General features: G+C 39.4%; 1 protein-coding gene across 3 annotated transcripts in view; it reads left to right on the forward strand.

Annotated features, from left to right (window-relative positions):
* Window positions 1–26,407, forward strand: part of Eif2b3 (eukaryotic translation initiation factor 2B subunit gamma) — a 63,322-nt gene that overhangs the window by 15,056 nt on the left and 21,859 nt on the right. For all 3 annotated transcript variants that reach the window (XM_051188551.1, XM_051188552.1, XM_051188553.1), the window contains exons 4-6: window positions 9,855–10,014; window positions 14,321–14,432; window positions 23,421–23,510. In XM_051188551.1, coding sequence (XP_051044508.1) covers window positions 9,855–10,014; window positions 14,321–14,432; window positions 23,421–23,510 — 362 coding nt within the window. The remainder of the gene's footprint in view (window positions 1–9,854; window positions 10,015–14,320; window positions 14,433–23,420; window positions 23,511–26,407) is intronic.

Consider the following 26,407-nt stretch of genomic DNA (forward strand, 5'->3'; position numbering starts at 1 on the left):
TGTGTGTGTGTGTGTGCGCGCGCACGCTCCTGTCTGTCTGTGTGTGCATGATAAATGTGTACAAGTGCCTTTGGAGGCCACAAGAGGGCATCAGATCCCCTGGAGTTGGAGTTACAGGCCATTAATGAGCCACCTGAAGTGAGTGCTAGGAACCAAACAAGTGCTTACAACCTTCCCCCCATCCCATTGATTCTTCAGATTGTTATTTTGATTTCTGTTTCTTCTTCTGCTGATTTGGGGTTTAGCTTATTCTCAGTTTCCTAACATCTTGAGGTACATCATGATGTTATTTGTTTAAGCTCTTTCTGGATTTTAGTGTGGTGGGCTTTTAATTTTTAAAACTGTATTTACTTGTTTATATGACAGCTGTGAGGGGTTATATGCCTGTCACAGCATGTATGTGGAGGTCAGAGACAACTCAGAGGAGTTAGTTCCTTTCTTCCATCATGTGGGTCTCAAAAACCTTAGTTTATCAGGCTCAGTGGCAACATCCTTACCTTCTAAACCACATTTATTTATTTGTTTGTTTATTATTTATAATACAGTATTCTGATATATATGCCTACACACCAGAAGAGGGCACTAAATCTCATTAGAGATGGTTGTGAGCCACCTTGTGGTTGCTGGGAATTGAATTTAGGACCTCTGTAAGAGCAGCCAGTGCTCTTAACCTCTGAGCCATCTCTCCAACCCTTCTAAGCCATCTTGCTGATCCTGTTTCTGTTTAAGTACTGATAACTATAAACTTAGAACTCTTTAGGTTTCCATAAACTTAGAAACTGGTTTCTCTAGCTATTGAGTGTATTTTTATGATCCAAATAAGTGGCAATAATTATTTCTAGTTTTTTGTGATTGTTTAAATTTGTTTTATGGCCTAAAAATATATTCTGCCACTGTTAGATGAAATATTTTGTAGATACCTTAAGTGCATTTGCTCTCTGATCCAGTTTAACTCGAAGGTTTTTTGTTGTTGTTGTTGATTATTTTCAATCTGGATGAGCTGTCTAGATGAATGTGGAATACTGAAGTTATCCTGTCTGTCCTTCATGTCCAGTGGTGTTTATTTTATAAAATTGATTCCACCGGTATATAATGTACACGTACTACTATGTAGTCATTAAAATCCTGATGGATTATTCTCTTTATTAATACACAGTGACCTGTTTGTACATGTGTGCTTATGTCTATTATTGCTTATGTCTATGTGTACATGCATGTATATTCACATGTTTGCATATGTGTCGGTACAAGTATGTGAAGATGTTTTGGTATTTATTTACTTTCAGGGCTTGAGATATATTCTGTATTTTCCTAGCTAATTATTATTGTTATTTTTTTGTTGTTGTTCTGTGTTTGTTGTTTTTTTCTTTATTTTACACAAGGTCTCACTCTGGAGATGAGGCTGGATTCAAACAGAGCTCTGTCTGTCTCTGCCTCTCAAGTGCTAGGATTAAAGATGTGTACCACTATGTCCAGCAAAGTATAAATTTTAGAACTGTGCCTATTGAACTCTCACTTTAAAGTTATTTATCTAACATATCAGCCTCCATCTCTGCCTGCAGGATAGCTGTATATGATTTCTTTCCCCCCCCCCTTTTTTTTTTAAACACCTATTTGAAGATGGCAGATTCTGCTGTATTGCTTTAGAGAACTGCCCTGTGAGTGGTCAGTCCCTACAAAGATCTTCTGAGTCAGGATGTGTGCTGTTTCAAAACATCTCAATTGGGTAGTTTAACCTGAGTGAAATTAAACAAGGAGAAAGAGGTAACAGAAGAACTAACATTTACTGTTACTTGTCTCCTAAACTAGGTTGAACACTGGAAAAACAAAAATTAAAGCTTATGGGATCTTAGGCTTGATTATGGAAGCTAATAGTATTATTTAAACCCGTCTTCATAGACTGTGAGTCATAACCTCATGTGAGGGCCACATAACTGAACATAGCGGTTATTAAAGAGTTGGCAGCAGTAAGGGATTTTTAGATGCATAATGATCAGATTTTAATTTCGAAGCAAATGAATAGCAAACTTCAAATGTTTCTGGTGGTACCTGCCATTGCACTGGCCAGTCGTACTCACCTTGGCTCTGAATGCACATCATGCTCACTTCACCATGCATGCTGTAGCGCCACACAAGACCAGTCTATATTATGAACTACAGTATTCTAGTTTTCTGCTCCTATAGAAACATAAATTACTTAATTAATATTGTCTTACTGCCAGGGCCTGAAAGAAGGTGCTTACAGACAAGCCTGACACCTTGAGTTTGATCCCTGAACCCATGTGGTGAGGAGAAAAACGACTCCCGCAAGTTTTACCTCCATATGCCCCACTCCACAATAAAATCAATAAAATAAGTAAATACAATTTAAAAAATCGGTCAACTCTGGAAATTTTTGAGGATGTTCTGAGTCCTATAATGTTAGATATTCAGGCAGGATTTAGTTGTTTACATGAAAATAAATATGCACATACATTCATTAGTATGCAAATTTGCATAAACAAATACACTTAGGAAGTGATGATAAATTCAACTTTTTATGCTTAAAGATAGCTATTTTATAGTACCTTTGAGCAAAGAATTAAATACAGGAAAATCAAGAGCACATACTGCTCTTCCAGAGGACCTGGATTCAATTCCCAGCACCCACATGGCAGCTTGCAGCCATCTGTAACTCTAATTCCAGGGAATCTGATGCACTCTTCAGCCCTCCATGGACACCTGGCACACACATGGTACATACGCGCTTACATACATGAAAGTAGTCCATCATAAACATAAAAGAAAATTTTTAAATAAATAAATATGGAAAAATTAGAAGTCTGTTTACAGACGTTAACTGAGATATATGGAGTCTGAGACTGCAAGTGTTTGTTGCTCTAGTTGTAGGATGTTTTTATGTATACACTCATTAAGGTAATTTTTTACTTTAAAAATGTTTAAAGACAGCTGAGCCTTGGTGGCACACGTCTTTAATCCCAGCACTCAGGAGGCAGAGGCAGGAGGATCTCTGTGAGTTCGAAGCCAGCCTAGCCTACAGAGCTAGTTCCAGGGCAGGCTCCAAAGCTACACAGAGAAACCCTATCTCAAAAAAACAAAAAACAAACAAACAAACAAACAAAAAGTTTAAAGACTAGGAAAAGATTCTGGGACCTGGACTAGTGCAGTGTGGTAGGAGTAAGGAGAAAAATCAGTGTTATGTTGGAAGTGGTGTCTGTGTGTCAGTCCTGGATGCCAGCAAGGTTTCTGACTTCTGGATAATAGTGACAATATGACTGAGCTGAGGGATACATGAAGAATATTTAGCCTAAGGATTATCACTTTTTTTTTTGAAACAAGGTCTTACCATGTAACCCTTAGTGGCCTCACAGAGCTCAGCCTGCATGTGCCTCCTGGGTGCTGGGATAGAAGGCCTATGCCACCACACCAACAGTCATTCCCTTGCATCTACCAACCCAGTCTCTGTGAAAATAAACTGGCAGTTGGCCTTTTGCTGTTGGGGGCTACAGACTGGAAATATTTTCCTAAGCATTTCAACCAAAACTAAACCAGTAAAGTCTCTATCACAGTTAACTGTGAAGCTGGGACTACAACTACTTTTGGAGACTGGATTGATTTGGACCATGTAGAAAATGTAAATTGATTGTTTCTAGTCACACCAATTAGCAATTCATTATTTCCAGATGGGCAGGGATAGAGTAGGGAGTGATGATTTGGATCATAGCCATTGTTTGGGAAGTGCTGGGTAGGTAAAAGCTTTGTATTTTACCAAGCCCTGACAGTTTTTCTTCTTCTGACTGGGGGCTGAGGGGTGGGACTATGCTTTTCTTTTTCCTTGGTGTAGGAAATCCTTTGCCAGATTATAATATTATTATACAGTATGCCGTGGAACAGCTACCAGGAAATGAAGCTATTCCAGGAGTTCTTCTCACCTCCCTCCTCCATCACCACCACTCAGGCGTGAATCCGGTTTTCTGTTTAACTTATGAGGGTTTTTTCCCAGTTTTACTCAGTGGTTTTGGCTTGACTGAAAATGTCCTTGTAATGAGATATTTCTGGGCTTTGCTGTGGCAGTGTAATTGAGTTTTCTGAGCTTAATTTGTTTGCTTTAGTCAATACTAACTGGCAGCAATTTGTAGTTTGAATTCCTGAGTGTCTTGAATTCTTCCTAAATACTAAAGAGATTCTTTCCCTTGGAGACCATGTATGTTGGTATACTGTCAACAAGGCACACATTTATTATCCTTCCAAACTGTGCTTTTAACCTTCACTGTTACCCTGGCTTCTTCAGGTGCAACCTTCCAATGTGAAGACTATTGGAATAGAGAGTATGTGGGTCTTTGAAGACTCAGTTTCTGCATAGGAGGCTGTTAGTGTTGGCCTAGGACTGACCCCTTGGCAGGGCAGTTGAAGGCTGGTGTGTTCAGATTAGTTGCAATCTGAGTCAGTTACCTCACAGTCTAAACAATCTGAGTTTAAATTAGTACTTTTTTAACTCATTAGTTTTTCCAATTTGTTTCTCTTTAAACTTTTTTCTTCTGGGATTTCCAGCTTTTGTTTGTTTCTTTTTTTGTTTTGTTTTATTTGTTGTTGTTGTCTGTTTGTTTGTTTTTCAAGACAGGGTTTCTCTGTATTGCTTTGAAGCCTGTCCTGGAACTCTCCCTGTAGACCAGGCTGCCCTAGAACTCACAGAGATTTGCCTGCCTCTGCCTCCACCTCCCTAGTGCTGGGATTAAAGGAGTTCCCACACCAACACCCGGCCTGGATTTCCAGCTTTTTTATGAAACAGCAAATCTCTCCTCTGGAAATGGTGAGACAGTTACTAGGAGGAGAATGTTTGGTTTGCTGTGAATCTTACCTGGTACATTGTCTGGGACAGTCATGAGGGGGTCGGTAAAACAGCTCTGTCTGTGTCCTGGGCCCTGCTTTTCAGACTGAGGCCTTTCTTATCCCAGACATTGAAGAGGGGTGGGGGTATTCCTTGTAATCCTTTGGGATTTTGTATTAATGCTGTATGACAAAACTTTTCCTAAAGAGACAACACAAACATCTCACCTCTGATAGGGCACCTGTAACAGACCAAAGTATGGACACCACCAAAGTCCAATTTAGTGAGCTAATGAGTTTTTTGTTTTTTGTTTTTTTGTTTTTTTTTTTTGGTCAACTCCTGATTTTACTTAGAATAATATGGGTAAGGGGTTACTTATAGGAGCAGAAATAATTCAAAGACAGCTGTATTGCCAAGGCCCACCCCAGCCTGGGTGACAACCTACAAAATCCAGGAAACCTGGAGCACACTGCTCAGCATGGAGATAGCTCAACAGGTTGGAGAGTGTCCTTTCCAAGTGACTGGTCTAAACCTCTTCCAGGCAGCTGGACTGGTTTCAGAGTTTTCTTTGCAGCCTTGTTTCTTAGACTCTTCATTGGAGCTCAGCTTTCTTTGTTGGAGAAGAACTCTCCGTTTTTTATTGTTTACTCTGGCAGGTGGTAGGGAGGGGCTTAGTGAATGTGTTCTGTTTGGTGAGGGGAGCACATCACACAGAGAGGACAATGATGACTGTTACACAACAGTTCAGTGGGGGTTGGGGAGAAGTCATCTAAAAGCAAAGAGAAATAAGCCTACAGGCCTGCTCACAATTATGCAAGACTTGCTTGTTTGGCATTCACAAGTGATGACAGAGTTAAACACTTTTGCAGATATTGAATAAGGTCAGCATTTATTTCCCAAGACAATTCAGAGTCATTTTAGTTTGAGGTACACTTAATTGGATTAATCATAAAACAGCCACCTTATAAAAGCAATCATCTTACTAAGGCAACCTAGAAAAAAAGTGATGTCCCTCCCCTCCATCAGCTGCCTTCATGATGATGAAGTGGTACAACTTCTGTGCTGTTGTACTAAAAATCATATGCTGTAGAAGTGGGATTCTACAGGCTTTTCCTCCTTGGCTTGTATGTATAGATGCTGTCTGATTTCTTTTGTGGGGGTGGAGGAATAGGGAGGCCGTTGTCCTGATCCACCTGCCTCTGCCTCCCAAGTTCTTGAATTATAGGCATATGCTACTACATCCAACAGAATTACTCACTTTGAGTAAATTTAATTCTCAACAAGGTAATACATAAACCAAAAATATTTCCTTTTTGAGATTAGTCTCACTATACAGCCCAATCTTACTTCTAACTTATAGCAGTCCTCTGCCCCTGGCTTCCAAGTAGTAGAATTGCAGACATATGCCACCATACCTCACTTAAAAATACTTGTGTTCATAATAATTTATTGATCTATTTTTTTTTCCTTGTTGATCTATCTACTCAGCTAAAACTTGACTATTTTAAGAGTGAATACCCACAGGCAGTGGTGATGCACATCTTTAATCCCTGCACTCAGGAGGCAGAGGCAGAAGGATCTCTGTGAGTTTGAGGCTAGCCTAATCTACAGAGCAAGTTCCAGGACAGCCTCCAAAGCTACACAGAGACACCCTGTCTCGGAGAAAAAAAAAGAAAGAAAGAAAGAAAGAATGAATGAATACGGTATAAACCAGGCCTGGTACACACACATCATCTCAGCACTTGGGTGATGAAGACAGGAGGATCAGAGTTTAAAGTTAACCTCAGCTACATGAGGAGTTCAAGGTCAACTTGGTCTAGAGACCCTGACTCAAGTGAATATTGTCAAATATTTAAAGAGAGTTACTTTCTCTTTTTCCCTTTCTTTGTTGTACTAGGTGACCCAGACTGACCTCTGAACTTGTGACCCTCGTGCACAGCCTTCTGAGCACTGGGATTACGGCATGCATCGCCACGCCTGGCTGTGGTCTCTCTTCATAAGCCTCGCTCCTCTCCCCTAGCATGCTTCCCACCATATGGGTGTATGTGTATTCACTTCTTTTTAAATTGTCTTTATTATTTTATGAGCATTTGTCTGCATGTATGTCCTTGTGAAAGTGTTGGATCCCCAGAAACTGAGGTTACAGACAGCTTCAAGCTGCCATGTGGGTGCTGGGAATTCAATCCGGGACCTCTGGAAGAGAAGCCAGTGCTCTTAACCACCGAGCCATCTCTCCAGCCCTATGTTCACTTTCTTTTCCTTACTGTAAAAATGCTCTGTTCTTTCAGCTGTTGTATTTTTTTTTTATTTTTTTAGCCCTTTTACCATCTTGATAACTTTGCACTTCCCACATTTTAGTTTTTACTTTTCTACTACTCTTAGAATATTATACTCTAGGGGGTTGGGAGAGGATTGACATGTAAAACAAGCTTGATTCAAATTTAAATTTAAAAAAAGGGGGGGGGAGAAGAATATAATAGTCTAGCCTTTATGTATTATAGGACAGCTCTCTTTTACTTCTTATCTGCAGTACTGGTGTTGAATCTATGGTCCTGTGCATGCTATGCAAGCATTCTATCACTGAACTGTGCTTCCAACCCTAAGACTGACCTAAGTTTATTTCAGACACTGGACTAGAATGCCCCTTAAGTTGGTCTTCAAACAAGCAAAGCTCTGTTTTTACAGCACTGTTCAATAATACAGATTTCTTAGTTACATAGATATTTCTACTTGTTAGCTCTTAAACAGTTATATAACAACTCAAATTTGTTTCTTCATGTATAAAGTGCTACTGACAGTAATTCTTATTGTGTAGGATTGTTTTGAAAGCAGAAATGATATATGCAAAATTCCTGGACAATAGTAAGCATTCATGAACATTAATTACTATTATTACTTCCTTTAAATTTATTTATTCTGTAGGTATAGATGTGTGCGTGCCAGTATGAATGACTACATGTCAAAGGACAACTTGTAGGAGTTGGTTTTCAACTCCTACTTTCTGGGTCCCAGAAATAGAACTCAGGTTATCAGGTTAGGTAGCAAGGCAACTGTCCCCACTGAGCCATCTTTTGGCCCTAGTTTTTTCTTTTCTTTTCTTTTCTTTTTTTTTTTTTTTTTTTTTGTTTTTTTGTTTTTTTGTTTTTTTGTTTTTCAAGACAGGGTTTCTCTGTATTTCTGTATTGCTTTGGGACCTATTCTGGAACTAGCTCTGTAGACCAGAACTGGCCTCCAACCTTATAGAGATCCACCTGCCTCTGCCTCCTGAGTGCTGGGATTAAAGGCAAGTGCCACCAACGCCTGGCAGCCCTATTTTCTTTTTTTGAAGCTGACCTCCAATTTGGTATGTAGCTAAGGATGACATTGATCTTTTGAGCTTTCTCCTCCACACCTAGATTTTACAGTGTTGAAAACTGAACCTATGGCTTTGTGCATGCTGAACAAGCACTCTACAATTGAGATATATTCCCCCATCAGTAGTTTTCATTCTAATTAATTCGAATTATTGGTATGGTAATCAGAAAATATTTTCAGACAGCAAGAAAGATGACTTATTGGCCACAAGTGAGAACAGAACTGTTCGTGCAGATGCCACAGGTCCAGGGCAGAGGGCCAGCAGACTTCTGGCTGTAAGGCAGGCAGTCAGGTCTCTCAGGTGCTCTCTGAGCAGATGGTGATGCTCCAGGTCCACTGAGACTTATTACTGTACCAGCGCCCCGCCCTACAGTCCCCTCACTTCTGCTCCTGCAGCCTTCGTGGATGCACAGACTAATTTACTTGCACCTCTGCCTCATCTTCTTTCTCTTGACCTTGAACTTTTCCCAGTCTTTGCTCTCATGGAAAGATGGTGCTAAGACTGAGAGACTCCATTTATTCATTTATTATGTTGTGTTTATTTTGGTAGTAGAAACTGAATGTAGAACTTTTTGTTGGTGTTTTTGTTTTTTTAAAAAGGGTTTCTTTGTATAGCCCTGGACATCCTGGAACTCTGAGATCTGCCTGCCTCTGCTTTCCAAGTGCTGGGTTAGAGGTATGTGCCACCACTACCCTGCTGAATGAAGTAAGTATACATGCTAAGCACTTCCATACCACTGAGCTACATCCCTAGGACCTCATTCATCATTTGTTAAATGCCTAGTGTATACTAGTCACAGATTAGTAGAAATGGGCTTCACTTTCCTTATCCATAAAAATAGAGGCCAATACCATTAATAATACTGTTTATATGATCTTGCTACAAGATTAAATGGGTTCTTGAATATTCTTCAGATTATGTTGGAATTATTAACTGCCTTGAATGTGAATTACCAAAGAATGAGGTATTATATAATCATAACACTTTAGCAGAATATCTTTGGTTTTTTATTTAGATTCTTTTTTTTTTTTTACGTTAGTGGTTTGCCTGGTGTGTGTGTGTGTGTGTGTGTGTGTGTGTGTGTTTTGAATGCCTGGTGTCCATGGAGGTCAAAAGAGGTATCAAATTCTTTCTAATACAGCCACAGTGGTACTAGTAACCAAACTCAGGTCCTCTGCAAGTGTAATAAGAGCTCTTAACTATTGAGCCATCTCTCCTGCCTCTGATTGTTTATAAAGATTTTTTTCCATCTTGTGGTAGTGGTGCACACCTTTAGTCCTAGAGCTTGTGAATTATTTCCAAAGTCATAAAAATAGACAGTGTAATAGTTTTCAGTTTTCACCTATCTTTAAAGATCTGGTACCAGGACTTTGTTATATAAAATTAAATAAAATAATAATAATAAAAAAAAAAAAAAAAAAAAAAAGATCTGGTACCAGAAGTGTCTCAGCACTGCCCAGTAAGGTTCACAAGGGGGCAGCAGAGATTTCAGATTCTAACCCAGCATAATTCCATTAGAATAACCCTATTTATTTTACAATTTTTTTTTCTGTTCAAACAAGATTTAAACATACTGTGTAGTTTGTGTATTTCTAAGTTGTGCTTGTTTTTAATGATTTATGTGAGCCATTTTTTGTGTGTGATGTTTACTTTCCTGTCTTCATTTGACAGACAGATTTGCTGGTCCTGAGCTGCGATCTGATAACAGATGTTGCTTTACATGAAGTTGTGGACCTGTTCAGAGCTTATGATGCATCACTTGCCATGTTAATGAGAAAAGGACAAGATAGTATAGAACCAGTTCCAGGTCAGAAGGGGAAAAAAAAACCAGGTAAGATTGATTAGAGTTGATTTTATAATTATTATTGTCGTTCATCCTTTCATATAAGAAACATTCATTGGAAACCAGCTATGCACTGTAGATACTGTGCTTGGGGTTCAAGACAGTCTCTGATACTTAAATGTTCATATCTACTAATTAAATCCTGTTATATACTTTTGTATATGGAAAGGAGAATACAAAACTGTTTATATTCTATTTAAGTCTCAGTCTCAGATAATTGACTACATGGGACCTGTCTCTCGATATTGGCTCCAGGACACATGGATGAACACACACATGCATGTCTATACACTATCACACTTCTATACTCATCCATGTATATAAAATGGTATAGTATTATGTATCACCTATGTGCATTTTGAGTATACTTTTTTAAAGACAGGGTCTAACTATAAGTTCTGCCCATCTTGCTACATAACCTTTGAGTGGACTAAAACTTGATATGGCTATGTAGACCACGCTGACCTTGAACTCACAGATCTGCCTGCCTTTGCCTCTTGAGAGCTGGGATTAAAGGCATGAGCCACCATGCCCGCTGTTTCCTGTATCTTACCTTTAGGAATTATCTGTTAATTTCCTACTCAGATGTAGGTCTATTTTACCACACCCCCTGCTCCTGCTTTTCAAACTCCATACAGTCTCCTAATGTGGCTATTGGAATCATATCATTAACTAGATATTTAATGATTATATTACTATAATTGAGTCTTACACATTTTTATTTCCTGTTCTTATTTTCCGAAATACGGTTTTGTTTTATTGCTTGTTTGTTTTCTTTTTATTTATTACTAATCCAACTGAAGCCCTAGTTGTATGAATGTCCTCTAACTATATTTTAGCATATTAGGTAATCTTTTAATTCAAATTTTCTTTTTTTTTTTTTTTTAATTGAGAGGATCTCACTAAATGGCAGTTTCATTGTAGCCTTAGTTGGCCTGGAACTCTCAATGTAGAACAGTCTGGACTCTTACAGAGATCCACCTGTCTGTGCCTCCCAAATGCTGAGATTAAAACTATTCACCTTTACTTAAAGCTAGTTACTGCCTCAAGTGGTGGCCCACATTTAATCTCAGCACTTGGAAAGCAGAAGCTAGTTGCTAAACCAGCCCAAGGATTGTAAAGAATTGAGAACTAACCATATCTCTGATGGTAAAAGCTGTACATTTGTGACCTTTCAAAATACACATTTTAGTCTTTGGTTTTGGTTTGGTTTGGTTTCAGTTTTCAAGACGTTTCTCTGTAGTCCTGACTGTCCTGGAACTCACTCTGTAGACCAGGCTTGCCTCAAACTTAGATCCTCTGACTCCCAAAAGCTGGGAATAAAGATTTGCACCACCCCCACCCTAGCTTAAATTTTTGTTTGTTTGGTTTTTGTTTTTTTCAAGGCAGGATCTCACTGTGTAACTCTAGCTATCCTGGAACTCACTTATAAGGCAAGATAGCTTTGAACTCACAGAGATCTGCCTCTGCCTCCCAGGTGCAGGAATTAAAGGCAGGTGCCTCTACACCTGACAACTTAAACTTATTTTTGTTTTTGTTGTTTGTTGTTTCAAGACAGGGTTTCTCTGTGTAGCCCTGGCCATCCTGGAATTTGATCTCTAGAACAGGCTGGCCTGGAACTCACCTGCCTCTGCCTCCTGAGTGCTGAGATTAAATGCATGTGCCACCACTGCCCGACAGCTTAAATATTTTAGTAGTTTGGTTAATAATACTACTATAAATTCTTTACATATATTAACTCATTTAATCTTCCTAATAAACCTATATATTTAAATGCTATTGATCCCATTTAACTAAAGAATAGAGAGGTTAATTATTGTAATTATATAAAGTAAGCAACCATGCTGAGATGCACACCCTAGTAGACTAGTTTAAGAAGCTCAGTTCTTAATTGTTACACTGTGCTACTTGTGTGTATACATGTCTTTGGATACATACACTTGCAAGGTGTCCCATGCCTGTAATCTCAGCATGCAGAGGCAAGGGGATATCTGTGGTCTAAAGATTGAATTCCAGGACAGCCAGGACTACACAGAAAAATCCTGTCTCAAAAAAAAGCAAAGCAAAACAAAACAGCTGGGCAGTTGTTGGTGGTGCATGACTTTGATCCCAGCACTCCTTAGAGGCTAGCCTGATCTACAGAGCTAGTTCCAGGACAGGCTCCAAAACAATACAGAGAAACCCTGTCTCAAAAAAAAAACAAAAAGCAAACAAACAAACAAAAAAATGATACATTGTATAGTTGCTAGTGTGAATATTTGTGTTTGTGCATGTGTGTGTTTTAAATATGTTCCTGTGTGTGGATACACCTTGCATTTGGCAGCCAGAGATCAATGTTAGATGCCTTCCACAATCACTCTCCACATTGCTTTTTTTAATTTTAAAGATTTATTTATTTATTATGTATACAGGTTTTGCCTGCTTGTATATCTGCACATCAGAAGAGAGCACCAAATCTTATTATAGATGGTTGTGAACCATGTGGTTGCTGGAAATTGAACTCAGCACCTCTGGAAGAGCAGCTAGTGCTCCTACCTGAACCATCTCTCCAGTCCCTTGTTTTTTGAGTTTTTTTGTTTGTTTGTTTGTTTGTTTTGTTTTTTAAATACAATCTTTTGTTGAACCTGAAGCTCTCTGATTCAGCTAAAGTAGCTTGCCAGCAAGCCCAGGCATTCTCCTGTTTCTGCCTCCCCAGCTATGGTGCTACAAGTGAATACCACATACCCAGCTTTCACAAGAATGCTAGGGATAGAACTTGGGTCCTCATGCTTGTGTAGCAAGAACTTCTCTCTCAGCCGTCTCCCTAGCCAAATAGCACATATTATGAAGTGTCCAACAATGAGCTAGATGTTATAGGAAATGCAAAACAGTAATACCTTTGAAGTATTTATATTGTGGTTGGGGAAAAGAAATAGACCATTGGAAGTAGCAATAAATTGGCAGCCATCAAACTCTTTGCCTAGTAAAGCATTTTTGTTAATGCATATTTTACAGTTCCATAGTAGATATGTAATTAATTTTGATTGACTATGGATAATGGTAAATAATAGTATTCCCACTTTCACAGTGAACAGACCTAGCTTCTTGTGACCTAGATTATTTGCAAAGAGAATTCCCTGCTATACTTTCTGTGATATGTTTTAGATAGATAAGTCATTTGCTTTTTTGATTGACTGTCCCCACTTTTTTTTCCTCTCTTTGATGCTCACACTTAAACCCAAGACTTCTTGCATGTTAGGCAAATGCTTCACCACTGAGTTACTCCAACCTCTTTCATTTCTTAGGCTGGCCTTTAGTTTAAAGTCTTTTTTGCTTTAGCCTCCCAGATACTAGTATTAGAGACACACACCACCTTGCTTATCTCTTAACTTTTTTGTTTTGTTTAGTCTTTTTGTTTGTTTTGGGTTTTGGCTTTTTTGAGACAGGGTCTATCTGTGGAGCCCTGGCTGTCCTGGAACTCACTCTGTAGACCAGGCTGGCCTTGAAATCGTAGAGATCACCTACCTCTGCCTCCCAAGTGCTGGGATTAAAGGCACACACCACTGCTTAGCTTTTTATTTTTGAAATAATTTCATGTTTATGGAGTGTTTTAAAATATAGTAGTTTACCAGAATAACACAGAGAACTTTACCTAGAGTTTTCCAATTTTTTAAAAAGATTTATTTATTTATTATGTATATAGTATTTTGTCTACATATATGCCAGAAGACCAGAAGAGGGCACCAGATCTTATTACAGATAGTTGTGAGCCACCATGTGGTTGCTGGGAATTGAACTCAGAACTTCTGGAAGAGTAGTCAGTGCTCCTAACCTGAGCCATCTCTCCAGCCTGATTTTCCAATTTTTAACATTTACTCCATCCTCTTCTCCTTTTATGTATATATTCATATTCAGAAAATATAATATGCATAAACAATATATGTAAAACTGTATTATTTGCAAACTACTTGAAAATAGGATGCTGCTGAGTCCCCTCTACTTTTAAATGTATATTTGTGAACCATTCCTCCTCCAGAAAACAGTCCCTTAAAATTGAAAGTTGCACTGGTACAATGCATTATTATCTTATTCAAAGTTTACCAGTTTACCTAATAATAATCCTTTAGAGCAATATAAATATATTTGACACTTTATGCTTTAAACTGTGTAGTATGGCATGATATTCATCATGACGCCCCTCATACCACAGTCCTATTTGACTCTAGAGCAGTATAAGTAGGTCCCCTATCCTCTGATTAGTCGTGCAAGGAAGAGAACTGGCTTGATTTGATTTTCTTTCTTTTATATGATTCAGTGGAGCAGCGTGACTTCATTGGAGTGGACAGCACAGGAAAAAGGCTGCTCTTTATGGCTAATGAAGCAGACTTGGATGAAGAGCTGGTCATTAAGGGATCCATCCTGCAGAAGTAAGCCCTAGGGATTGTCTTCTTGGCAGTTCTCCTTTTCTTGAAACCAAATAAAACCACCCACCATGGGAAAGAAGGAAGGAAAACTAGATAATACTGTGTGAAATTGAGAAAAGTATGTGAACACTCTCCCTAGAGACAGACAGGACACCAGCTTTTCTTCACGGCATGCACTTAGCATTCCCCAAGTCTTCTCTTACCAAGATAGAGCCAAGTCCTGCAGTGCAGTAGAGCATAGCATCTGGGGTGGGGGACTGACCTGCTGACAGCGTTAGAGATCCTCCTTTTTCAAATGTGCTGGAAAGCACATAGCATAATTCACCATCGGTGGTGGAAGTGTGACCACGTCAGTAGGAAACAAGTCTGTAGAGTTCACATCTGGAAAGTATGAAACTCTTATCTCACTAAGCTCAATTCCCTACTCTCCTTCTCCATAAGCCCCTGGAAGTCACAGCTCTACTTTATCTGTTCATTTGAGTAATTTATATATCTTCTATAAGTGAAATGCTATATTTTTTTGTGGTTGGCATTTTATTATGCATGATATCCTCAAAGTTCATCATGTTATATCCTATGGCAGAATCCTTTCTTTATTATCTATGAAATGTGTGTGAAGAACCATTCTTAAACATTTTTAACAGTTAAATAGTCTATCAAATTAACAAAGTATACAGAACTCCATAATCACATCATATCCTAGTATCTTGACTGTATTCCATCTACTCATTTGTTTTTTGTTTATTTTTATTTTTTATATGTATGGGTGTTTTACCTGCATGTATGTTTGTGTACTATGAGCATGCAGTGCCTATGGAGATTGTAAGTGCGCATCAAATTCCCTAGAACTGGTGTTAGCTACCAATGGTTATGAGCCACCCTGTGGGTGCTGGGAATAGAACCTGGGTCCTCTGCAAGAGCAGCAATTATTCTTAACCACTGAGCTCTCTCTCCAGCTCCTTACAGACCAGGATTACCCAACTAAAAACTTCTTGTTTTTGTTACCTTTGTTTTTATCTGGCTTTTTCCTCCCTAAGGGTGGCTGGTTCCTTTTGTTGGATTAATTAATTTTTTTTTTAACAGAAAAACAAATTCAGTAGCCAAAATCTGGTGATAGGATATGTTGTTTTTATTATAATCCTTTATTTTGGCTATGAATTCTATTTTAATTTTATTATTATTATTATTTTGTGTGTGTGTGTGTGTATGCCTTCATGTGGGTATGATGTGTGTGCTTTGCCATCTGTTGGATGGATTCTCTCCTTCTACCTTTATATGGTCTAGGGATGGAACTCAGGTGTTTAGGCTTTGAAAGCACTGAGCCCCTCTCCTGCCCTTTATGTAAATTCTGCATCTGTCACTTTCACAGCCTCCTTGTGCCTCTCTAGCATACTGTCTGAAGAGCAGCTGGCCAGTCATCTAGACCATAAAGAATGCCAGCTTTCCCCAGGAAGCAGGCAGGTGGACCTTTCAAGACCAGAATGGTTATCTACATAGTTTGTTCCAGGGTTAATAGAAATAATATGTAAGCTGACTCTTCAAACTCCAATAAAATAGCAATGAAGGGATTTTAGAAATGTATAAAGCCAGAAGGCTAAAGAAAATCAGTTGTTTCTCTAAGCCTTGGTTTCTCCAGCTGAATCTGGTTTAGTTATTCTTTAAAGAATTCCTGTTTTATGGCTGGGCAGTGGTGGCAGCTCTCTGGAGGCAGAGGCAGGTGAGGTCAAGGTCTATAGAGTGAGTTCCAGGACAGCCAGAGCTCCACAGAGAAATCCTGTCTTGGGGGAAATGGGGGAATTCTTGTTTTATTTCTGACAGCCATGTGTTTTTAATAGTTCAAAAGTGTAAGGCATTTGTGCCAAACACTTAATAAGAAAATCATGATGCTCTTCCCACACTGTTATGTGATTCACTTTTAAATTCTAGTCAAGAGGTCAAGGGTGGCTTTTTTGTTTTTTTCCTGGAAGGGTAATAAACATATAAAAACAAGCTTTTAAAGATATCTTTTAAAATGAAATAAAATGTTTACAAGTTCATCTTGGAAGGTTTAGGCATTTGTGTCTGGGGAGACAAGGACATTTGTCAAGACTTCAAAAAAAAAAAAAAAAAAAAAAGGCCAAATCTATTTTGGAACTAAAAATAATGAAAAATGGTTTAAACTTCATTTGTTTTATGTGTGGAAAGTCTTGAACTAACTTATCTAAATTAGTATCATCCCCGTTGATACATAACCAACCCTAATTCCTAAAATACTTCTCTCATTTTATGGTAAGGATAGGTAACATAGAAGGACTTGTTTCTAAGCCAAAAAAAAAAAGTCAGTTGTGGTGGTACCTTTAGTCCCAGCACTCTAGAGTCAGAGCCAGTGGATCTCTGAGTTCGGGGCTAACCTGGTCTACTTAGGATTGCAGGACAGCCAGGGTTAAGTGGAGAAACCCTGTCTCAAAAAAAAAAAAAAAGGCTAAAATCCAAAACACTGGACATTTGTTTTTAGTTTTCCATATTTTTTTTTCAGTTCTATAAAGAAACTTGGCTATGAGAACTCTTGGTCTTTAGAGATGACTATATGGGCTGCAGAGAGCAAGGGAAATCTTCCAGCCTTTTGCCTGTGTGTTGCCAACTCCGGTCTTCAGCAGTACAAATAAATACCTTTGCTTGCTTGTTTGCTTTCCTTTTTTTTTTTTTTTTATTTTGTTTTGTTTTGTTTTTTTTTTTGTTTTTGTTTTCATTTGTTTTTCAAGGCAGGGTTCTCTGTAGCTTTGGAGGCTGCCCTGTAATTCGCTTAATAGGCCAAGCTAGCCTTGAACTCACAGAGATCCACCTGTCTCTGCCTCCACAGCGCTGGGATTGAAGGCTTTGGATGGAAATTTCTATCCTGCCTAGTTCCACAGCCATTTAGTCCCAAATAAACACACAGAGGCTTATATTAATTATAAACTGTTTGACCAATGGCTCAGGCTTCTTATTGGGTAGCTCTCTCTTAATTATTAACCCATTTCTATTAATTTGTGTATCTCCACATGATCTTGGTTTACGGTGATACCTTGACCTCTTACTTCCTAGGCAGCTACATGGCATCTCTATGACTTCACCTACTACCTTTCTCTATCCCTGTTTGCATTTCCCACCTAGCTAAATCCTGCCTGTCCATTGGCCAAAACATCTGCCAATAAGAGAAACATATTCACAGCATATAGAAGGACATCCCCCAGCAAGTAGCAAGGAAGCTTATTGCTGCCGCCCCCACACCCATTGCCCTATAATATTCTTTTTTGCCTTGTAGTGCTGGGGGATAAACCTAGGGCTAGGCAAGCTCTCTACCACTGAACTGTATCCCTGGCCCAAGGCTCAACTTCTAGTTACCTTATACATCTGTTTTGTCAACTACTATATAGATTTTAAGTTTTTCAAGGGGACTATTTTGTGTTGGTATAAATTAGCACCATTATAAATCCATAGTTCTGATCTTAATTGAACCATCAAAACCATGATTCAGTTTTGCCAATCTCAGACCAGCCTTCCATTCTTCCCAGCAACTACTGCTGCTGCTCCTTCTCAGGGAAATCCCAGCATGTGATACACACTTCCTGGTTTCCCAGCATCTGCTCTTCAGGCATACTCCCCATCACTCAGACTTACCTTCAGTTCTGTCTCTGCTGTGTCTGTAATTCAGGGACAGCCTCCCTTCACTTAGGCCTTTTATTCCATGCTCCCTTGCTTTCCCACAACCTCTAGGCTTTTCAACCTTGTTCTGTATTGCCTTTCCTCCTTACAGCAATGAATGCATTGTTCTAGGATAAAGCACACATTCCTTAGACTTTAGTCATCTATCTCTCCTTACTCCTCTAGTCACTCTTCTAACAACTTCCCATACCCAACACTGCAACCCTGCCACACAGCTATGGAGAGCTGCTCAGAATTCTCTGACTTTCACTTTGCTTTTTATTATTATTATTATTATTATTATTATTATTATTTTATTTATTTAGTGTATGTGAATATATGTCTGTGCACATGAGTGCCTGAGGAGGTCAGAACAAGGCATTGGATCCCCTAGAGCTGGAGATAAATATAGTTTAAAAAATATCTAAAATATTAAAAAAAAAAATCCTACCACAGTACTAATTAAGATTTTCAAGGAGGCAAATGGCATGATCAAATTTGTCTTTGAAAAGACAAATTGAATTGTGTGGAAAACAGATTAGACTTATTAAAGAAGATGCAGAGAGCAGGTAAAAGTGAAAATGTAGTAATCATGTGAGAAATGATGGTAATGTGGACTAGAGTACTGACTCTGGAGGGAGGGGAGTGAATAAATTAGGATTTAGTGGGTAAAGCCTAAGAACACACAGGTGTCAGGAATGTCTCAGGCTGTGGTTTGAGCATTAGGATGAATGAGGAGGGACTGGGTTTGTGGCAGGTGATCCAAAGTTCAGTTGGGATTTACTGAATTGCAGGTAAAAATGCCAAGAGGGAGTTTTAATAGAGAACTAGGGCTCAGGGGACAGTGTGGTTTTGTTCAGTGTTTTGGTTTTGAAACAGAGTACAGTGAAATTTTGTAAATACTGATATACAGATATTACTGAGACATGAAAATGGATGAAATTACTTTGGAAGAGAGAATAGAGTTAGGCCCAGGCTTAAACTAGCTAAAGGATATTTTAAATTTTCTTATATTTATTAATCTTACATGAGTGTTTTGCTTACATGTATGTATGTGCACCAAGTGAGTTCTTGTTGGCTGCAGAGGTCTGAAGAAAGGAGAGGAATCCCCTGGACCTAGAGGTAGAAATCAAGGTATCATATGCATTTGCAGCAGTTAGGAGGTAGAGGCAGGAGAATCAGGAGTTCAAGGCCAGCCTCAATACTTAGTAAATTTGATGCCAGCCTAGGTTACATGAGATCCTGTGCTACAGTAGACACACACACCTAATATAATTTTATGCCTGGCACTCAAGAAGAATTTACCCAACCATTAAACCAAAAGTTGGGAGACTATCTGAATAAAATTGTCTTTGTTTTGAGTCAGGATCTCATTATGAAGACCAGGCTCACCTCAAACATAAATGTAGACAAAACACCCATACACATAAAATAAAAAAATTTAATTTTTATACATTATAGTGAACATAGATATATTAGTGACAATTAAGATATTTGTGCAAAAAGGTCAATAAGATAGCTCAGCACTTGCTACCAAGTGTGATGACCTGCATTTAATTCCCAGGCCCACATATTTGTGGTGATAGTTTGTTTGTGCTCTAACAAATAAAGCTTACCTGGAGATCAGAGGGTGGAGCTAGCCACTAGTTAACCATAGAGATCTGGAGGTCTGTACAGATAGGCGGGAAGTGATAAGGCAGGGCAGAGACGGGAGTTTGGTGCTTTCTTAGGCTAAGGAGTTGGTTTGCTCCTTTGTCTCTCTGATCTTTCAGCATTTATCCTTAAATTTGGCTTCATGTTTTTGCTATTAAGACCAATCAGAACACGTGCAACAATTGGCATCCATCATGACCCTGAGATTAATAAGAGTCTCTCTCATGCTCTACTGCTAGCCAGTCTAGGGTGGGTAAATCCTTTATTGTTTGGATCCCAGGTGCTTGCAGAATTTGAGTGGCAGCTGGAGGCTGTTGTAGAGAGGCTGCAATGGGAAAATCCCAAATTTGCCCAGAGGCTTAGGGGGAAAAGAAAAAAATCTAGCTGGCAGGGCAGTGACTCTGGCGGGAGTGCCATGTGCAGCTCTGGCCTGTGGCAGTGGCTACAAAGCCACAGGCTGGGTGTTTGGTTTTTTTTTTTTGTTTTGTTTTGTTTTGTTTTTTGTAATTTGTACCTTAAAGCTGGGTGCCAATTAATGCATAAGTTGTCCACTGACCTCTACACATATATAGCACATGTATACCACTTACACTCAAATAAATAAATATGTGCATGCATAAATGTAACAAATTATTTTATTAATTGAATGTGCGGGGTGGAGTGATAGATAACTCAGCAGTTAACTTTGCAGAGCACCTATATCCCCAGCACTCATGTGGTGACTTAAAAGTGTCTGTCACTCCAGTTCCAGGGGATCCAACTCTAGTCCTCTGGCTTCTGAGGACACTGCACACACATAATGCACAGATGTACATGTAAGCAAAACACACACATAAATTTTTAAATAAATAAAAATTTGATTTATTTTTCAAGACAGGGTTTCTCTGTGTAGCTCTAGCTGTCCTGAAACTCACTTTGTAGGCCAGCTGGCCTCAAACTCACAGAGATCCACCTGTTTCTGCTTTCTGGGTGTTGGGATTAATAGCATGTACCACCACCACTTGACTAAAATAAAGATTTTTTTTTTTTTTTTTTAAGAGTACATGGGGTTACAAAGATGGCTCATTGATTAGGAGTACCTGTTGCTCTTTCAGAGAACCCAGATTCTGTTCCCAGCATCCATGAGGTGGCTCACAACCGTCTGTAATTCCAGTTTCGGAGGATCCCCTTCCCTCCTCTGTCTTACAGGAGCACATGGTACACAAACAAACATGCAGGCAAAACAGCAAACACATTAAAAAGAAAAAAAAATCTTTGAAAAAAAAGGAATATATTCTTATGACACATTGAAAATTCCTGTCATAAAACTCTTCAACACAACAGGCAGTGGTGGTACACACCTTTAGAGGCAGGCGGATCTCAGTGAGTTATAGGTAAGCCTGGTCTACAAGCAAGTTCCAGGACTCAGAGAAACCCTGTCTCGAAAAACAAACAATAATAATAATTAATTAATTAATTAATTAAAGCTGCTCAACAAACTTTGGCTCACTTTTTCACCTAACTACTTGAAATCACAATAATTACTAAAAGCTGATGAAAGTTCAGACCATACAAGAGAGCTGGGTTAATCTTCATGGTAGTTTTAATGACAAAGATCATGTGTTGCATCCCAACTGACTAAACTAACTCAGAAAAAATAGAAAACCATAGTAAACATTATGACAGGTTTTGAAATCAAATTGATAACTAGAATTTCTCACCAAAAGCTGGAGATGTCTGAGTGGTTGAGTATGTACAGCTCTTAGAGATGCCTTGAGTTTGTTTCTAGCATCAAAAACAGGTAGCTCACTCCCCAAAATAACTCAAGCTCCAGGGGATCCGCATCCTCTTTTGGCCTCCTTGAACACCTGCATTCACATGTACATACCCATATATAGACGCCCACATGCATATGATTTAAAATAAAATCCTTAAGAAAGAAAAAAATCTCTCATCAAAGATGGCTCCTTCAGTGAATTTTACCCAACATTTAAAAAAATAAATGCAAGAGTCTGGAGAGATGGCTCAGTGGTTAAGATCACCAGCTGCCCTTGCAGAGGACCCAGATTCAGTTCCAAGCACCCACACAGCAGCTCACAACTGTCTGTTACTTCAGTTCCAGGAGATCTGATACCTTCACACCAATGCACATAAAATAAAGTTAAATAAATTTTTAAAAGTAAACTCAAACTCCGGGGTATAATGATGCATACCTTTAACCCCAGCACTTGGGAGATGATGTCAGGGGACCCGAAGTTCAAGACCAGTCTCAACTATATGGTCTGGGATACCCTGTCTCAAAAAGTGTGTGTGTGTGTGTGTGTTTGTATATCTAAATGTCCATGTGGTGGTGCATGTCCGTAATGTCAGTAGTAGGAAAGATGGGACACGAGGATTGCTTAAAATCGAAGCCAATGTGAGTAACATAGGTGTTATCTCAAAACAAAAACTGCAGATTAACAAAATTAATAATAAATAGAGCAGTTATAATACTGTACTATAATAAAAGTTATGTAAATCTTTCAAAAATATTCTATTATGCTTGTCATGGTGGCACATGACTTTAATCTCAGCACTCAGAAAGCAGAGGCAGGTGGATTTCTGTAAATTCTAAGGCCATCCTGGGTTATACAGTTGGTTCTAGACCTGCCAGGGTTACATACTGAGATCCTTGTCTCAAAGCAAAATAAAAGAAACAAAATTCCATTATGACTTCACTTTTTCTGTTGTTTTGTTTGGTTGTTTTTTGGTTTGGTTTGGTTTGGTTTTGGTTGTTTGGTTCCTTGTTTTGAGACAGGGTTTCTCTGAATAACAGTCCTGGCTGTCCTAGAACTCATTTGTAAACCAGACTGGCCTCAGTCTCAGATATCTACATGCCTCTGCTACCATCATCACCAGTAACTTCCCCCTCCCCCTCCTCAACCCCCACTCCATGATTTCATTTTTCAAAACAAAAAAAATTTAAAGTCAATGTTTCACTATGTAACCCTGGCTGTGTAGACCAGGCTGGCATTGGCCACACAGACTCCATCTGCCACTGCCCCTGAGTGCTAGGACTGAGGGCATATGCCACCGTGCTTGGCATACTTAAATAGTTTATGTCTTAGGCATATCCAATTTGCTAGCTTTGCTACCTTTGTACATTGGAGCCACTATAATGTAAAGGCTACTTGAACATAAGTCCTATGTGTTGCTAGGACAGAGGATAACTAAGATGGCTAATAAGTGACTACTGGACAGGTAGGTAGCATATGAAGTTTAGATAAACTGAACAAAACAATTATTTGTTTCTCAAGAGATGTGGGACCAGATTTCACCCATCTAAAATTTTTGATTCTTTGAGTTTTCCATTTAATATTATTAGATCATTAATAACTACAAATGTGGAGGATGAAACTGGCAGTGAGTGTACAATACTGCAATACCAGTCCTTCACATAGTCTTTCTGAAAATAGAGGGCACCAGGCATACATATGGTACACTTACAAAGATGGAAGCAAAAAATAAAATGAATAAGCATAAAAAACAAAATTTTTAGAACAAAAAAGCTAGTATCCATCTACCATGTTGCTCCCCAACTGGGGTGTAGGCATCATGGTTCTGAACCTCCCCACCTTTCCAGGACCCATTACCTGAAGATAGACTTACATCCATATTACCTGATTATGAGCCTGTTCTCCCCTGTTCTTCCTACAGGCACCCTAGAATACATTTCCATACAGGCCTCGTGGATGCCCATCTCTACTGCTTGAAAAAATACGTTGTGGATTTCTTAATGGAAAATAGGTAAGAGAAAGCCTACAGATTTTGAACATTCTCTCTTTCAGACTTTTTTATTATTATTATTATTATAAACCTACAGTTTTTAACAAGGTATAGTTTTTGTTTGTTATTGGTTTTGCTTTTGTTTATATGTATGTGTGTGAGTGTGTATGCATGACTGTTCTCAGAGGCCAGAGGCATCAGATCCTCTGGATGTGGACTCACAGGGTGTTGTTAGCTGTCTGACATTGCTACTGGGAACTAAATGCAGGTCTGCTGCAAGAACAGTAAACTCTGTTAACCCTGAGTTATGTCTCCAGCCCTTGTGTTTGGTTTTTGTCGTTTTTCAAGACAGGGTTTCTCTGTGTAGCTCTGGCTGAACTGGAACTCACTCTGTAGACCAGGCTGACCTCAAACTCAAAACTCAGAGATCCACCTGCCTCTGCCTCCCAAGTACTGGGATTAAAAGCATGTGCTGCCACCCCACACACACACTCCACCCCTCAGCTTTGCTTTTATTTTGAGATAGGGTCTCACTATGTAGCCCTGGAAAGCCTGGAACTGGCTATGAAGACCAGGCTGGCCTCAAACTCAAAGAAATCCACCTGTCTCTGCCTCTAGAGTGCTGGGATTAAAGGTGTGTGCCACCTTACCTAACCATAAGGTATAGTTTTTAACTAACAAACTACCTTGTGATTAAGTGCTAGAGCTAGAACTTAGGGCCTTGTGTATCCCACATAAATGCTTTACCCGAACTCTTTTGTTTTTGTTTTTGGTTTTTTGAGACAGGGTTTCTCTGTATTACTTTGGAGGCTGTCTTGGAACTAGCTCTGTAGACCAGGTGGCAAAGATCACAGTTGATTTTCATTTGTTTTAGGATTGAATTAAATTATCTACATATTGTTACTTTGCTTGTACCAAAGGTACTCTGTTTATATTTTGAGGATCTGCAAAGTAATAAATCATCAGAACTTTTTTATAAAAACTTTAAATAAGCTGAGTGTGGCATACCTGTAGTCCCAGAACTTGGCAGGTGGAGACAGGAGGATCAGGAATTCAGGGCCTTCCTTGACTACATATTGAGTAGAAATACAGCTGGATTTCTAAGAAGACTAGACAGGAAAAGAGTTTAATGATGCAATGCTTAAGAGGCTTAATTTCCCTTGATGACTTCTGGATAAGTCCCTGCCTGAACAGCTCTGGTGACTGAAAAGTGGGCACTCCAGCAGCCAAGTTCCCCCAGAGCAGCTTGACCAAAGAATCTTAGCTCAAATCAACTGAGTTGTACATAGCAGAACAGGCTCAGCAAAACCACAAGTTCAAACCTACGTGAGCTACACAACAAGTCCAAGACCAGCCTTAGCAACTTAGCCATACAATAATAAGTAAAAATAGGACTAGGAATATAAAGTGCTTCAGAGGTAGGGTACTTTTATAGTATCCCTGGGTCCAGTCCCCACTTGTACCAAAATACAAAAACAAACAAAAAACGATCTCTGTCTTTGGCAGATGGATCAGGATGTGCATGGAAATAAAGGAAAGAGGGAAAGAGAACTAGGCCCAGGGCCGGAGGGATAGCTGAGCTGTTAAAGGCTAGGCTCACAACTGTAAATATAAGAGAATTGGGCATGTGTGTGTCTGGTGCCCATGGAGGACAGAAGAGGGTGTCGAAGACTAGAGTTACAGATGGTTATGAGCTGCCATGTGGGTCTTGGGATCAAACCTTGGTCTTCTGGAAGAGCAGCCATTGTTCTTTTTTATTTTTATTTTTTTCAAGACAGAGTTTCCCTGTGTATCCTGTGTGTAGGCTGGAACTCACTTTATAGACCAGGCTGGCCTCGAACTCACAGACATCCACCTGCCTCTGCCTCCCAGAGTGCTAGGATTAAAAGTGTGTGCCACCACCACCCAGCTTGCAGTCAGTGTTCTTAAAAAGAAGAAGGAATGCTTTAGCCTTACCCTAGCTGCTGTAGCTCATTTGACTATTGTGAGTTTCTTGTTTGCACACTTTGAAAATGTAAAAACGAGATATGTGCTCTGAGGACAAGCCTGAAATTGGTGATGACTATGTCTGCTGGCCAGAAGGTCTGCCAGGTGGGACTTTCCTCTGCAGTCGGCTGTACCAGAGTGATCCATAGCCTTAGCCCAAACTGCCTCCCCTTTGCTAAATCTGTGGAAGAAACCCTTACTGTGTTCCCATCCCCATCTGCCCTTGTCTCTCAGAGTTGCCAGAATCAAAATACACAAAGTAAAAACTAGTAAATTTCAATATAAAGTATATTGAGCCAGGTATGGTGACTCATGCCTGTAATTTCAGCACTTGGGAGGTAGAGGCACGAGGATTGCAAATTCCAGGCCAGCCTAGGCTACAGGGCAACAAAACAACAATGTACAACATAACACTAAAAACTGAACATGGAGTTATAAATCCTGAAACAAATAGTCCACTCAGGTACAGTGGTACATCACTACAGTCTGAAGGTTCTTCAGAGTACTGTATCCAGCTGGTCAGGTGGTAGCCTTTATTTTAGGTCTAATGTCATTAGGTCCCACAATAGATCACAATAACCTTGCCTTGTACCAGTTCTTGGCACAGCTGTGAGCAACCTCTACGGCGAGGCCAACTGCACTATAAGGGAATGATCTGAAGTTGAGTGTCAGCAGAAGTGGCTGTGACCTGGCAGGACAGCTTCGCGTCAGTCAGTTACCTTGGGTGTCTGCTGATAGGACTATGTGCCAAGGCTTGTTTGCTTGCCTGTTGGAGTGACAGTTCTGTTTGATCCATGAAGGCTCTAAAAATCCTCCAGCTGTCTGTGCTTTGTCACTTCTTCAAAAGAACTGACTTGTTTTCCAGGGAAGGGACCAAGGAATATTTGCTATCCACATTGGTGTGGAGCATTGAAAACAGACACAAAAAAGCT

Source organism: Phodopus roborovskii, unplaced genomic scaffold, assembly GCF_943737965.1.
Source record: "Phodopus roborovskii unplaced genomic scaffold, PHOROB, whole genome shotgun sequence".
Lineage (NCBI taxonomy): Eukaryota > Metazoa > Chordata > Mammalia > Rodentia > Cricetidae > Phodopus > Phodopus roborovskii.